Raw genomic sequence first — 11,839 nt, 5'->3', positions numbered from 1 at the left:
ACAAGATTAGAGACACACACACACACAGCCTGGTCCAGGAGTAGAGAACTCTGACCCCTAGAATGTGTAGTGTTGATTTTCAAGAGAAGAAGATGAGGGGGGAGGAGGGAGTGTGGGAGGTGGAGAGAGAAAGGGAGAGAGAGGGAAAGGGAGAGAGAGAGGGAGTGTGGGGGCAAGGGAGAGAGAGTGTGGGAGGGAGAGACAGAGGGAGAGAGAGTGTGGGAGGGAGTGTGAGAGGTAGAGAAGGAGTGTGGGAAGAGTTTCTGCTGCAGTGAGAAGTGAACCAGCAGGAGTGAGAGCTGGAGGGTGTGGTGGTGACAGTGGTGATGATGGCTGTGATGATGGTGGAGGTAAAGGAGGGGAGGGGGGGCGTCAGCTGTGCTCTAGCCAGGAAGGAGCCACCTGGCTGGGCAGGGAGAGGCGGGCGCTGCCCTGCTGGAGGTGGAGGAGGCTGGAGGAATTACAGGAGGCCACGGCACTGTACAGCAACACCAGCTGGTTGTGAAGCACCTTCACCTGGGGGAGACAGGGTGGGGGAGAGAGGGTGGGGAGAGAGGGTGGGGAGACAGGGTGGGGGGAGAGAGGGTGGGGGAGACAGGGTGGGGGAGAGAGGGTGGGGGAGAGAGGGTGGGGGAGAGAGGGTGGGGGAGAGAGGGTGGGGGGAGACAGGGTGGGGGAGAGAGGGTGGGGGAGACAGGGTGGGGGAGAGAGGGTGGGGGAGAGAGGGTGGGGGGAGACAGGGTGGGGGAGAGAGGGTGGGGGAGACAGGGTGGGGGAGAGAGGGTGGGGGAGAGAGGGTGGGGGGAGACAGGGTGGGGGAGAGAGGGTGGGGGAGAGAGGGTGGGGAGAGAGGGTGGGGGAGAGGGTGGGGGAGAGAGGGTGGGGGAGAGAGGGTGGGGGAGAGAGGGTGGGGAGACAGGGTGGGGGAGAGAGGGTGGGGGAGAGAGGGTGGGGGAGAGAGGGTGGGGGAGAGAGGGTGGGGGAGAGAGGGTGGGGGAGAGAGGGTGGGGGAGAGAGGGTGGGGGAGAGAGGGTGGGGGAGAGAGGGTGGGGGAGACAGGGTGGGGGAGAGAGGGGGGGGGAGAGGGGGGGGAGACAGGGTGGGGGAGAGAGGGTGGGGGGAGACAGGGTGGGGGAGAGAGGGTGGGGGAGAGAGGGTGGGGGAGAGAGGGTGGGGGAGAGAGGGTGGGGGAGAGAGGGTGGGGGGAGAGAGGGTGGGGGAGAGAGGGTGGGGGAGACAGGGTGGGGGAGAGAGGGTGGGGGAGAGAGGGTGGGGAGAGAGGGTGGGGGAGACAGGGTGGGGGAGACAGGGTGGGGGAGAGAGGGTGGGGGAGAGAGGGTGGGGGAGAGAGGGTGGGGGAGAGAGGGTGGGGGGAGACAGGGTGGGGGAGAGAGGGTGGGGGAGAGAGGGTGGGGGAGAGAGGGTGGGGGAGAGAGGGTGGGGGAGACAGGGTGGGGGAGAGAGGGGGGGGGAGACAGGGTGGGGGAGAGAGGGGGGGGAGACAGGGTGGGGGAGAGAGGGTGGGGGGAGACAGGGTGGGGGAGAGAGGGTGGGGGAGAGAGGGTGGGGGAGAGAGGGTGGGGGGAGACAGGGTGGGGAGAGAGGGTGGGGGAGAGAGGGTGGGGGAGACAGGGTGGGGGAGAGAGGGTGGGGGAGAGAGGGTGGGGGAGAGAGGGTGGGGGAGAGAGGGTGGGGGGAGACAGGGTGGGGGAGAGAGGGTGGGGGAGAGAGGGTGGGGGAGAGAGGGTGGGGGAGAGAGGGTGGGGGGAGACAGGGTGGGGGAGAGAGGGTGGGGGAGAGAGGGTGGGGGAGAGAGGGTGGGGGAGAGGGTGGGGGGAGACAGGGTGGGGGAGAGAGGGTGGGGGGAGACAGGGTGGGGGGAGACAGGGTGGGGGAGAGAGGGTGGGGGAGAGGGTGGGGGGAGAGGGTGGGGGAGAGGGTGGGGGGAGAGAGGGTGGGGGAGAGAGGGTGGGGGAGAGGGTGGGGGAGAGGGTGGGGGAGAGGGTGGGGGAGACAGGGTGGGGGGAGAGAGGGTGGGGGGAGAGAGGGTGGGGGAGAGAGGGTGGGGGGAGAGAGGGTGGGGGAGAGAGGGTGGGGGAGAGGGTGGGGGAGAGGGTGGGGGGAGAGAGGGTGGGGGGAGACAGGGTGGGGGGAGACAGGGTGGGGGAGAGAGGGTGGGGGAGAGGGTGGGGGGAGAGGGTGGGGGAGAGGGTGGGGGAGAGAGGGTGGGGGAGAGAGGGTGGGGAGAGAGGGTGGGGGAGAGGGTGGGGGAGAGGGTGGGGGGAGACAGGGTGGGGGAGAGAGGGTGGGGGAGAGAGGGTGGGGGAGAGAGGGTGGGGGGAGACAGGGTGGGGGAGAGGGTGGGGGAGAGAGGGTGGGGGAGAGAGGGTGGGGGAGAGAGGGTGGGGGGAGAGAGGGTGGGGGGAGAGAGGGTGGGGGGAGAGAGGGTGGGGGAGAGAGGGTGGGGGAGAGAGGGTGGGGGAGAGGGTGGGGGAGAGGGTGGGGGGAGACAGGGTGGGGGAGAGAGGGTGGGGGGAGACAGGGTGGGGGGAGACAGGGTGGGGGAGAGAGGGTGGGGGGAGAGGGTGGGGGAGAGGGTGGGGGGAGAGAGGGTGGGGGAGAGAGGGTGGGGGAGAGGGTGGGGGAGAGGGTGGGGGAGAGGGTGGGGGGAGAGGGTGGGGGGAGACAGGGTGGGGGAGAGAGGGTGGGGGGAGACAGGGTGGGGGGAGACAGGGTGGGGGGAGACAGGGTGGGGGAGAGAGGGTGGGGGGAGACAGGGTGGGGGAGAGAGGGTGGGGGAGACAGGGTGGGGGAGAGAGGGTGGGGGGAGACAGGGTGGGGGGAGACAGGGTGGGGGAGAGGGTGGGGGAGAGGGTGGGGGAGAGAGGGTGGGGGAGAGGGTGGGGGGAGACAGGGTGGGGGAGAGAGGGTGGGGGGAGACAGGGTGGGGGAGAGAGGGTGGGGGGAGACAGGGTGGGGGAGAGAGGGTGGGGGAGAGGGTGGGGGGAGACAGGGTGGGGGGAGAGGGTGGGGGAGAGGGTGGGGGGAGACAGGGTGGGGGAGAGAGGGTGGGGAGAGGGTGGGGGGAGACAGGGTGGGGGAGAGAGGTGAGGGTGGGGAGAGAGGGTGGGGGAGAGGGTGGGGGAGACAGGGTGGGGGAGAGAGGGTGGGGGAGAGGGTGGGGGGAGACAGGGTGGGGGAGAGAGGGTGGGGGAGAGAGGGTGGGGGAGAGGGTGGGGGGAGACAGGGTGGGGGGAGACAGGGTGGGGGGAGACAGGGTGGGGGAGAGGGTGGGGGGAGACAGGGTGGGGGAGAGGGTGGGGGGAGACAGGGTGGGGGGAGACAGGGTGGGGGAGACAGGGTGGGGGAGAGAGGGTGGGGGGAGACAGGGTGGGGGAGAGAGGGTGGGGGAGAGGGTGGGGGGAGACAGGGTGGGGGGAGACAGGGTGGGGGGAGACAGGGTGGGGGGAGACAGGGTGGGGGAGAGGGTGGGGGAGAGGGTGGGGGAGAGGGTGGGGGGAGACAGGGTGGGGGAGAGGGTGGGGGGAGACAGGGTGGGGGGAGACAGGGTGGGGGAGAGAGGGTGGGGGGAGACAGGGTGGGGGAGAGGGTGGGGGGAGACAGGGTGGGGGGAGACAGGGTGGGGGGAGACAGGGTGGGGGGAGACAGGGTGGGGGGAGACAGGGTGGGGGAGAGAGGGTGGGGGGAGACAGGGTGGGGGGAGACAGGGTGGGGGGAGACAGGGTGGGGGAGAGAGGGTGGGGGGAGACAGGGTGGGGGAGAGAGGGTGGGGGGAGAGAGGGTGGGGGGAGACAGGGTGGGGGAGAGAGGGTGGGGGGAGACAGGGTGGGGGGAGACAGGGTGGGGGAGAGAGGGTGGGGGGAGAGAGGGTGGGGGGAGACAGGGTGGGGGGAGAGAGCGAGATTAGTTAGTATAGGTTTATAAGGTTAGTATAGGTTATTATGTGTATTTAGAGGTTTAGTACACTGTATTGAATATTGTATATTATTTTAGCTTATCACAGATATAATCTATGTTCTGTGTACTTATATGTTATGTTATGCCAGGTTGCTTTGCCTTGTCCTAAGAATTTCAGTGCCCAGTCTGACCCTGTGTTGTTCTGTGCACCTGACAATAAAAGACTTGAACGATGTAGATAAACAGAAAGACAGGTGTTGAGGTGAAAAGCTGGATGGACTGTACTGTACTGTATAGAACTATACAGACATTACCCTCTCCCCACCCCTCACCTTGTTCTCCTGCAGCAGCTGCAGTTTGATCTGCAGGTCGTCTCTGGCCTGGTGGTATTGGTCCTGGTGGTTCTGGAGGGCCTTCCTGGCCTGCTCCAGCCTGGCCTGACCCCGGGGCGTCTGGGCGGCCAGGGCTTCCTGCTCCACATCACACCGGTATGCATCGTACTCCACCCTGAGGGAGACAGGCTAACATGCTAACTCCACCCTGAGGGACACAGGCTAACATGCTAACTCCACCCTGAGGGAGACAGGCTAACATGCTAACTCCACCCTGAGGGAGACAGGCTAACATGCTAACTCCACCCTGAGGGAGACAGGCTAACATGCTAACTCCACCCTAAGGGAGACAGGCTAACATGCTAACTCCACCCTGAGGGAGACAGGCTAACATGCTAACTCCACCCTGAGGGAGACAGGCTAAAATGCTAACTCCACCCTGAGGGAGACTGTGTGTGTGCTGACCTGGCTGCCTCGTACTGCTTGACATTGACCAGTGTGTGTGTGTGTGTGTGTGTGCTGACCTGGCAGCCTCGTACTGCTTGACATTGACCAGTGTGTCCTCTATGGTCTTGTTGACCAGCGTGGTCATCTCAGTGCTGAAGGAGGTGACGGAGCCCACCAGACCATCTCCACCCTTACTGAGGAACCTCTGGGTGTCTGCATTCACACTGAACTCCACCTGAGGACACACACACACACACACACACACATACAGTTTGGTGTGAGTGCTTACACACACACACACACACACACACACACACACACACACACACTTACGTGCAGCTCCGGGGAGCGGACACTGAGCTCAGCGAAGGCGTCTCCCAGCATGCTTTGCGTGACTGTGAGCTGGCTGAGCTGGTCGGCCAGGGTCTGGGCCAGGCGGGTCACATGATCGTAGCGCTGCCGGTCGTCATGGAGAACCAGGATGTGGTTCTGGAGCTCCTGGTCCACAGTGCGAGAGGCCCGGCCCATACGCTCCTTCAACACCTGCCTGGTGCTCTGGGAGGAGCGGGGAGAGAGAGAGAGTGAGAGACATGGAGAGAGAGTGAGAGACATGGAGAGAGAGTCTCCCCCCCCCTCTCTCTCTCCTCTCACCTTGTACTTGGTGATGCTCCACAGACAGGCTCTCTGAAATCTCTCCTTGGCTGATCTCTGGTTGTCCGGGACAACCACCTGGCAACCACTGGGCAAGGGAATTCCCCCAGCGCCTAGCAACAGGTCAGAGGTCATACACCAGCACACAGCCTAGATACACACACTCACACACATACAGAAAACAAACACACACCCGACACACACAGCAGCACAGCAGATGGCAGGAAACTGATCTGGTCTGTTGGTGGATAGATAGGATAGACTGATTAGTTGATGGTTTACCCTCTACATGAGCAGTCACTTTGTTGCCGTCGGTAACTGGCTCCTCAGGACAGGAAGTGACATAATTTTCCGTGGCCGATACCTGCAAGTCCAAAACATACAGTATTACAACGCTTTCTGCATCAACAGGAAGTTGCTTCCAGGGGTGAATCAGGAAGGGACGACTCCTCATCCCATTGGTCACCCTTGACCAATCACAGCCTGTCGTCTGCTCTGAGCTAGACGACAGGCTACTACTAGACAAAAAATGATGTCCTGAGAAAAGTGGATTTTGAGGGGTATAGCTCCATAGACCTCCATTCATTCTGCACTGGACCGTTAGCGCCCTCATATGGAACTAGAGTGGAACTGCAACCAGTTCAGAACCCGGAAGTTTCCCGAGAGTGGCAGTTCTCCCCATATTAGACATTCTCTGGCAGAACTCTTAGCCATCAGGCTACTGCTGTTCAACATCAAAGGGTCAGAGGGGTCGGCATGGAGACGAGAGGTCCTGCCGTGAGTGACAGCGTGTGATAATCCCACCCCTTTCCTCCAGGCACTAGGTAGAGGTCAGAGGCCATGGTGTTGAGGAGACAGACCTAGATGAGACCTAATGACTTCACACACACACACTGTAAAATCTCACACACACACACACCGGAGACACACACACAAACACACAGTGTAAGCCAGTCTTTCATGTTTCCAATCTTCTCTCTGACCCTTCCCCCCCAGTGGACACCCCCCTCCTCTGAAACACTTGGACTCTCCCTCCCTGACCGGACCTGCGTCAAGACCTTGCTGGGGCGATCCAAACACACCAGGATGGGGGTGCAGGGAGGGTAGTTAGGAGCAATCCAGCTCAAAGTCACAATCAAGAGAAAAACAGAGAGGTAGGGGGAGTAAAGAGAAAGAAAGATGAAGTTAGAAAGAGAGAGGGGAGAGAGAGAGGCAAAGTGGGAGAGAGAGGATGTGAGAGAGAGAGAGGGAGCGAGAGAGAGGGAGCGAGAGGAGAGGTAGAGAGACCAGAGTCCAAGGTGAGTCAGTTGATGATGACAATTGTTACCACACCCATCAAAATCATACTCTGTGAGCTGAAACAATGGAGGTCAAATCACACACACATATCTGCAAACACATACACACAAACATACAAGAACACACACACAAAAATATGCACACACATCTGAAAACACACACACTTCCTACCCGAGATCGACTTGTCAATCACAACGTAACCTGCAAGAAGTCATTCACTGTTGGCATGGTAACCAATGGCACTACAGGTGGACTTGATTCAACAACTGCCGGCCTCTCTGGGCAAGGTCTGCACCCGTGACTCATTAAGCACCGTCAGATCAGGAGAGGTAAAACAAGCGCACCTTATGTTCCAGTAGGTTTGGCAGGTACTCACCCCCTCTACGCTCCCGGCCCTGCCCCGCCCGGCCCCTGCCTCTCCGGGCGCGGTGCTCTGCTCGTCTCCGCCTTGCGGGTCATCTTCCTCTGCTGTCATCATCTTCCTGCCCTCCTCTCCGCTCCTCTAAACCGACAAAAACACACATAGGCAACTAACTGATTTTATTACAGTGGGACTTCAGACTGATATTATATCATTATAAATAATCTTAGTATTACAGTATTTTTACGTTTCTGTTTGCTAATCTCTCATTCACTTTACATCAGTAAATCAGCGGGCCTCTGGTCGGCTTTCTAACAAACATCCCCACCTAGTGGCCATAATAGAGTACCACAACAATAAACCGAACATCTCTTCCTGTCTTTTCTATCTCTTTTATTTTAACTGCTATGAGTTCTGTACTAGTCTACAAGATAACATCCAATAATAATAATAACTAACAGCCGTGAAAGTTGTTCCTCACCGGTAGTCTCCATAGTGAGATAGTTATGCAAATGTATATCATAAGGAAGTTGACTTCTCTGCAATGACGTTCACATCCTATCACTCACGAAGTTTAAGTTATATATCGAAATAAAGTTCACAAAAGAGTTATCTGCCGGCACCTACCTCAGTGAGAAGTGTTTCCCCCCAGACAACGGTGTGATAGGTGTAGGAGTCTGTTCACGAAGCACATCGAACCTTCGACCATGACAGTTGACTCCTGTGGCCCCGCCTCGTGCAGTCCGCTGCTTTACTGGAAGTGTAAATGGCATCTTCCTGATTCGTTAACGTGACAGCGGTGTCATGTTCGGATCGTAAAATACACTACAACCCGAGTCTGATTCGTTAACGGACCCCGGTAACAGTTTGTCAGTTACAGTATTAAAGTTATCTTGAAGTTATCTGTTAACTTGTCGTCGTCCCCCCTCCGTTTTTCAGGAGGGGGGGGGGGGGGGGACGCCAGGTGTATAACTTCTGGCGAAGTTAACGTGACTTTTAATAAACAGAACAGGTTATGTTAACTCTTATAATGAGAGCAAATAATAATCTCCTATATGCTCGCTTTTTTACACCCACCGATAACAGGTCGCCCTCAAATCTCTCAAGTTTCAAGATTTTTGTTAGAAACTGAGAAAGATATGTTACATTACATTATTCATAGGGAACAAATATGACAAACCAATTATGTATCTGTTAACATTAATGACTAGCAAGCAAGCTGCAATCTGTTAATTGAGTAATGTAGCTAGAATTGCTAACAAGCTAAGCCTAGCTAGCTCTAATGTTAATGCTCAAATCCCTAGTGATAGCTGAGCTAGCTACTTTAGTTTACTGTGAATTAATAAACCTTACCTTCGTAATCGTCAATGTAGCTTGAAAACGTAGCAACAATTTGAACCCCTTTACCGTCTTGCTTGAAGGGCAGCAACATATAATCCTATGTACATCGTTAATTGTCATTTTGGGAAGATCACTTGACCTCGTGCAAAACAGCATTGTGTGAGAGAACAAACGTAACTGCTAGCTACCGGAAGTTGTGGACTTGTTTTATGGAATATCCGGAAGTAATCTGTGAATTGGGGTCAAAAAGTTTTGCAAGCGTAAAACTGAATATAAACGCCTGATTTTCAAAAGAGCCGAAACTTGGGAAAGATCTTCCCAAAATGACAATTAACGATTTTTGCACTTCCTGGTCGCCATCTTTGTTTTTTGGAGCTAGATGTGACCACATTTGGACGAGAGGGCGGAGTTGGGAAGGGGAGAAGCCGAGGACACGATGCACGCCCACCTCGCTAACGGCCTTTCTCCTCTATGCCCCTGGCTAGACCTGTCAATCAAGCCATACACCCCCCCAAATATACCGATCTTTGAGCCCTAATATCTACATAATTATCAGATTATTTTCAGACGGACCACCAGGACACTGATAAGAAGAAGGGAATCTAGCTAATGACACCATCATGAATTGTGGACAATTTGTTTTGACTTAGTGCGGAAGTTGGCGATTTTTGAGCCCCGGAGATTGCCCCTTGATGCAAACACACAAACACACACGCACACAATAAGAAACCACAGTTTCCATTGTTCTCAGTAAAGAGACGTGTTTGTGGGTTTTTGAACGTCCGTTTCCGACTTGCCTACTCAGAAACAGTTATGGTAACAACATGAGTCCTGGCCTAAATCTAAGAAACACCGTCTAATTTTTATAGTAACACGTTAGATTTACATATTTTTGCACATAAAAAAAGTTTTAAAGTTAAATTTTCTTTAATGATTTACTGTTACGGTCATAATCCAATCACTCAACCTCACACACAGAGACAGAAACCTCACACACACTATGGCAGCATATGCTAAGACAATCTGATTCAAATGGTTTCTGAAGTCAATCTGTTAAAGTGAAGAGGAGTCATTCAAAACAACAGTTCAATTAAAATGATCAAAGTGATATAGGACAGCATTTTGTAACCATAACTAAATGCTGCATTATGAAACCGAAAACAAATGTATTAAGATAAACATCAAGGCAAACAGACAAGAAGAGTTAGAAACAACATAAATATACAAATCATTCAAAAACAATAACAGTATGAAACAAACACTTGTATTTCTAATAATATATAATCATTTGGATAAAACCATCTGATCATTGACTACTAACAATAAACATATATATATACTGTATATATATGTTAGTAGGCTTGGGGTTAGGCTAGCTGTAGAACTATGCAGGTTCTACCTCCTCTATGACATCATCATAGCTCCTCTTCTTTTTATCAACAGGAGTCCCACCTGGAGAGAGACGAGAGTTACACACACACCTGAACACACACCTGAACACACACCTGGACACACACCTGGACACACACCTGGACACACACCTGGACACACACACGGACACACACCTGGACACACACACGGACACACACACGGACACACACCTGAACACACACCTGGACACACACCTGGACACACACCTGAACACACTCTCCTGGACTATCTTGTGTTCTCACCTCTGGACCTGCAGCACATCTCCAGCAGCAGGACAGTGACCACCAGGTAGGGACAGGTCACCAGGATACTACACAGCAGTCTGGGCAGAGACAGCAGGGGGGCTGGAGGTGGAGGTGAAGTAGGAGGTGGAGATGGACCAGGAGGTGGTGCTGGAGGTGGAGATAAAGATGGAGACACACCTACACCTTCACCTCTCACAGCCAGCCAGCTCTCTGGAGATCCTCCCAGCTCAGAGTTGCTGCACCTGTACAACCCTGCATCAGATGTAGACACAGCAGGGATGGTCATCTCTCCTGCAGCCTCAGTCCTGACCAGAGATCCATCCTTGTAGAAGGCAGCTGTGAGGTCAGAGGGAGGTGTCTGGTATCTACAGCGTAGAGTCACAGCTTGTCCCTCGTTCACAGGGAGGACAGGACTCTCCAGGATCACAGCTCCATCTACAACAGAGAATGAGATTATGAGCCCCTCACTGAAACAACATATGGTCAAATATACATTGTCAATGGTGGTTGTTTGATGAACGTACCATGTACTGTGATGTTGACAGCATGGCTGTGTTCCCCTGAGCCAGACTCACACCAGTACACTCCACTGTCTGATGCGTACAGCATGCTGATGATGCAGGAGGAGCCTGATGAGATTCCCCAGTGAGAAGGACAGGTCTGCAGCCCTGCACTCTCTGTCCTCCTCCTCACCCTCCCTCCAGCAGAGCTCCCCTGATCCTCACAGCTCAGGGAGACAGTCTCACGCTTCAGGAACTGAGATCTGCTGGGACTGACCAGAACTGCAGGAGAGAGCAGGTCTGTAGACGTGTGTGTGTGTGAGTTCACACAGAGAGAGAGAAAGGAAGGGGAGAGAGAAGGAGGGGAATAGAGAGAGAGAGAGAGAGAGAGAGAGAGAGAGAGAGAGAGAGAGAGAGAGAGAGAGAGAGAGAGAGAGAGAGAGGGAGAGAGAACAACAAAGTTCAGTTGTTCAACATGTGTGACGGGAAGAGGTATATGTGAAGACTTCTGCTCACCTTGAGAGAGTCCTGCGTACCAGCAAGACACTGGGAGAGAGGGAGAGATGGAGGAGGGGAGAAAGAGAGTGAAAGGAAGAGATATAGAGAAAGAGAAAGGGAGAGATTGAGTCACGTGGTAAAAGTTAAGTAACTTAGATTTTTCCTAATCAAATATTTGTGTGAAAAGTTGCTCCATGCAAACTCTGCTCTACCTAGAGTATAGTAGGCCACATGCATACTGTGCTCTAGAGTATAGTAGGCTACACGAGGATGTAGTACTCACAGAGCATGAAGCAGAGTGGTGTGAACTCCATCCTGTCTGGCTGCTGACTGACAGCAGGATGGCTGATACCATGATACACACACACACACACACACACACTGTCTAACCAGCAGGGGGGCGGATACCATGATACACACACACTCATACACACACACACACACACACACACACTGTCTAACCAGCAGGGGGGCGGATACCATGGGCGATTCTAGGATCAGACCTTTAGGGGTGCTCAGCCCCCAATGAGAATGTAACATGAATACAGTGCCTTGCAAAAGTGCTAAACCCCCTTGCTAATATAATTTCTAATTTCACTGGATAACACATAATACATTTATGTATTTTTCTGCAAAATATTGAAAGAATTAAAAAACTATGGATGTCCCTTTCTTCATGAACTACCAGCATCAAATGATAATAAACAATAATAATTTTTATTTTTTTATTATTATTTTTAGGGGTGCTGAGATGAAATTTAGGGGTGCTTGAGCACCCCTAAAAAGGGTCTAAAATCGACACTGGCGGGTACCATG

The 11,839-nt window shown here is 54.7% G+C and overlaps 2 protein-coding genes across 3 annotated transcripts; both read right to left on the bottom strand.

The window, feature by feature from the left end:
* Positions 1–6: 6 nt before the first annotated feature.
* LOC134009921 (arfaptin-1-like) lies at positions 7–8,532 on the bottom strand. Of its 2 annotated transcripts, none has more exons than XM_062449698.1 (9): positions 8,362–8,532; positions 7,636–7,762; positions 7,024–7,177; positions 5,631–5,712; positions 5,349–5,461; positions 5,031–5,252; positions 4,775–4,932; positions 4,251–4,425; positions 7–516 (listed from the first exon to the last, which is right to left on the bottom strand). In XM_062449698.1, exons 3-9 carry the CDS (start codon positions 7,123–7,125, stop codon positions 373–375), a joined length of 996 nt encoding a protein of 331 aa, XP_062305682.1. In that variant the 5' UTR covers positions 7,126–7,177; positions 7,636–7,762; positions 8,362–8,532; the 3' UTR covers positions 7–372. The 2 variants fall into 2 exon arrangements, with proteins under 2 accessions (XP_062305682.1, XP_062305683.1); XM_062449699.1 differs by having other exon boundaries at positions 7,024–7,149.
* A 1,142-nt stretch (positions 8,533–9,674) lies between these two features.
* LOC134010066 (sialoadhesin-like) lies at positions 9,675–11,337 on the bottom strand. Its single transcript, XM_062449930.1, has 5 exons — positions 11,307–11,337; positions 11,042–11,071; positions 10,550–10,807; positions 10,023–10,460; positions 9,675–9,801 (listed from the first exon to the last, which is right to left on the bottom strand). The coding sequence occupies exons 1-5, from the start codon at positions 11,335–11,337 to the stop codon at positions 9,734–9,736; spliced, it is 825 nt and encodes a 274-aa protein (XP_062305914.1). The 3' UTR covers positions 9,675–9,733.
* Positions 11,338–11,839: the final 502 nt, after the last annotated feature.

The sequence above is a fragment of the Osmerus eperlanus genome, chromosome 23 (genome assembly GCF_963692335.1).
Source record: "Osmerus eperlanus chromosome 23, fOsmEpe2.1, whole genome shotgun sequence".
Lineage (NCBI taxonomy): Eukaryota > Metazoa > Chordata > Actinopteri > Osmeriformes > Osmeridae > Osmerus > Osmerus eperlanus.
The sequence above is the reverse complement of the archived record's forward strand: the minus strand, read 5'-3'. Positions and strand labels throughout refer to the sequence as shown.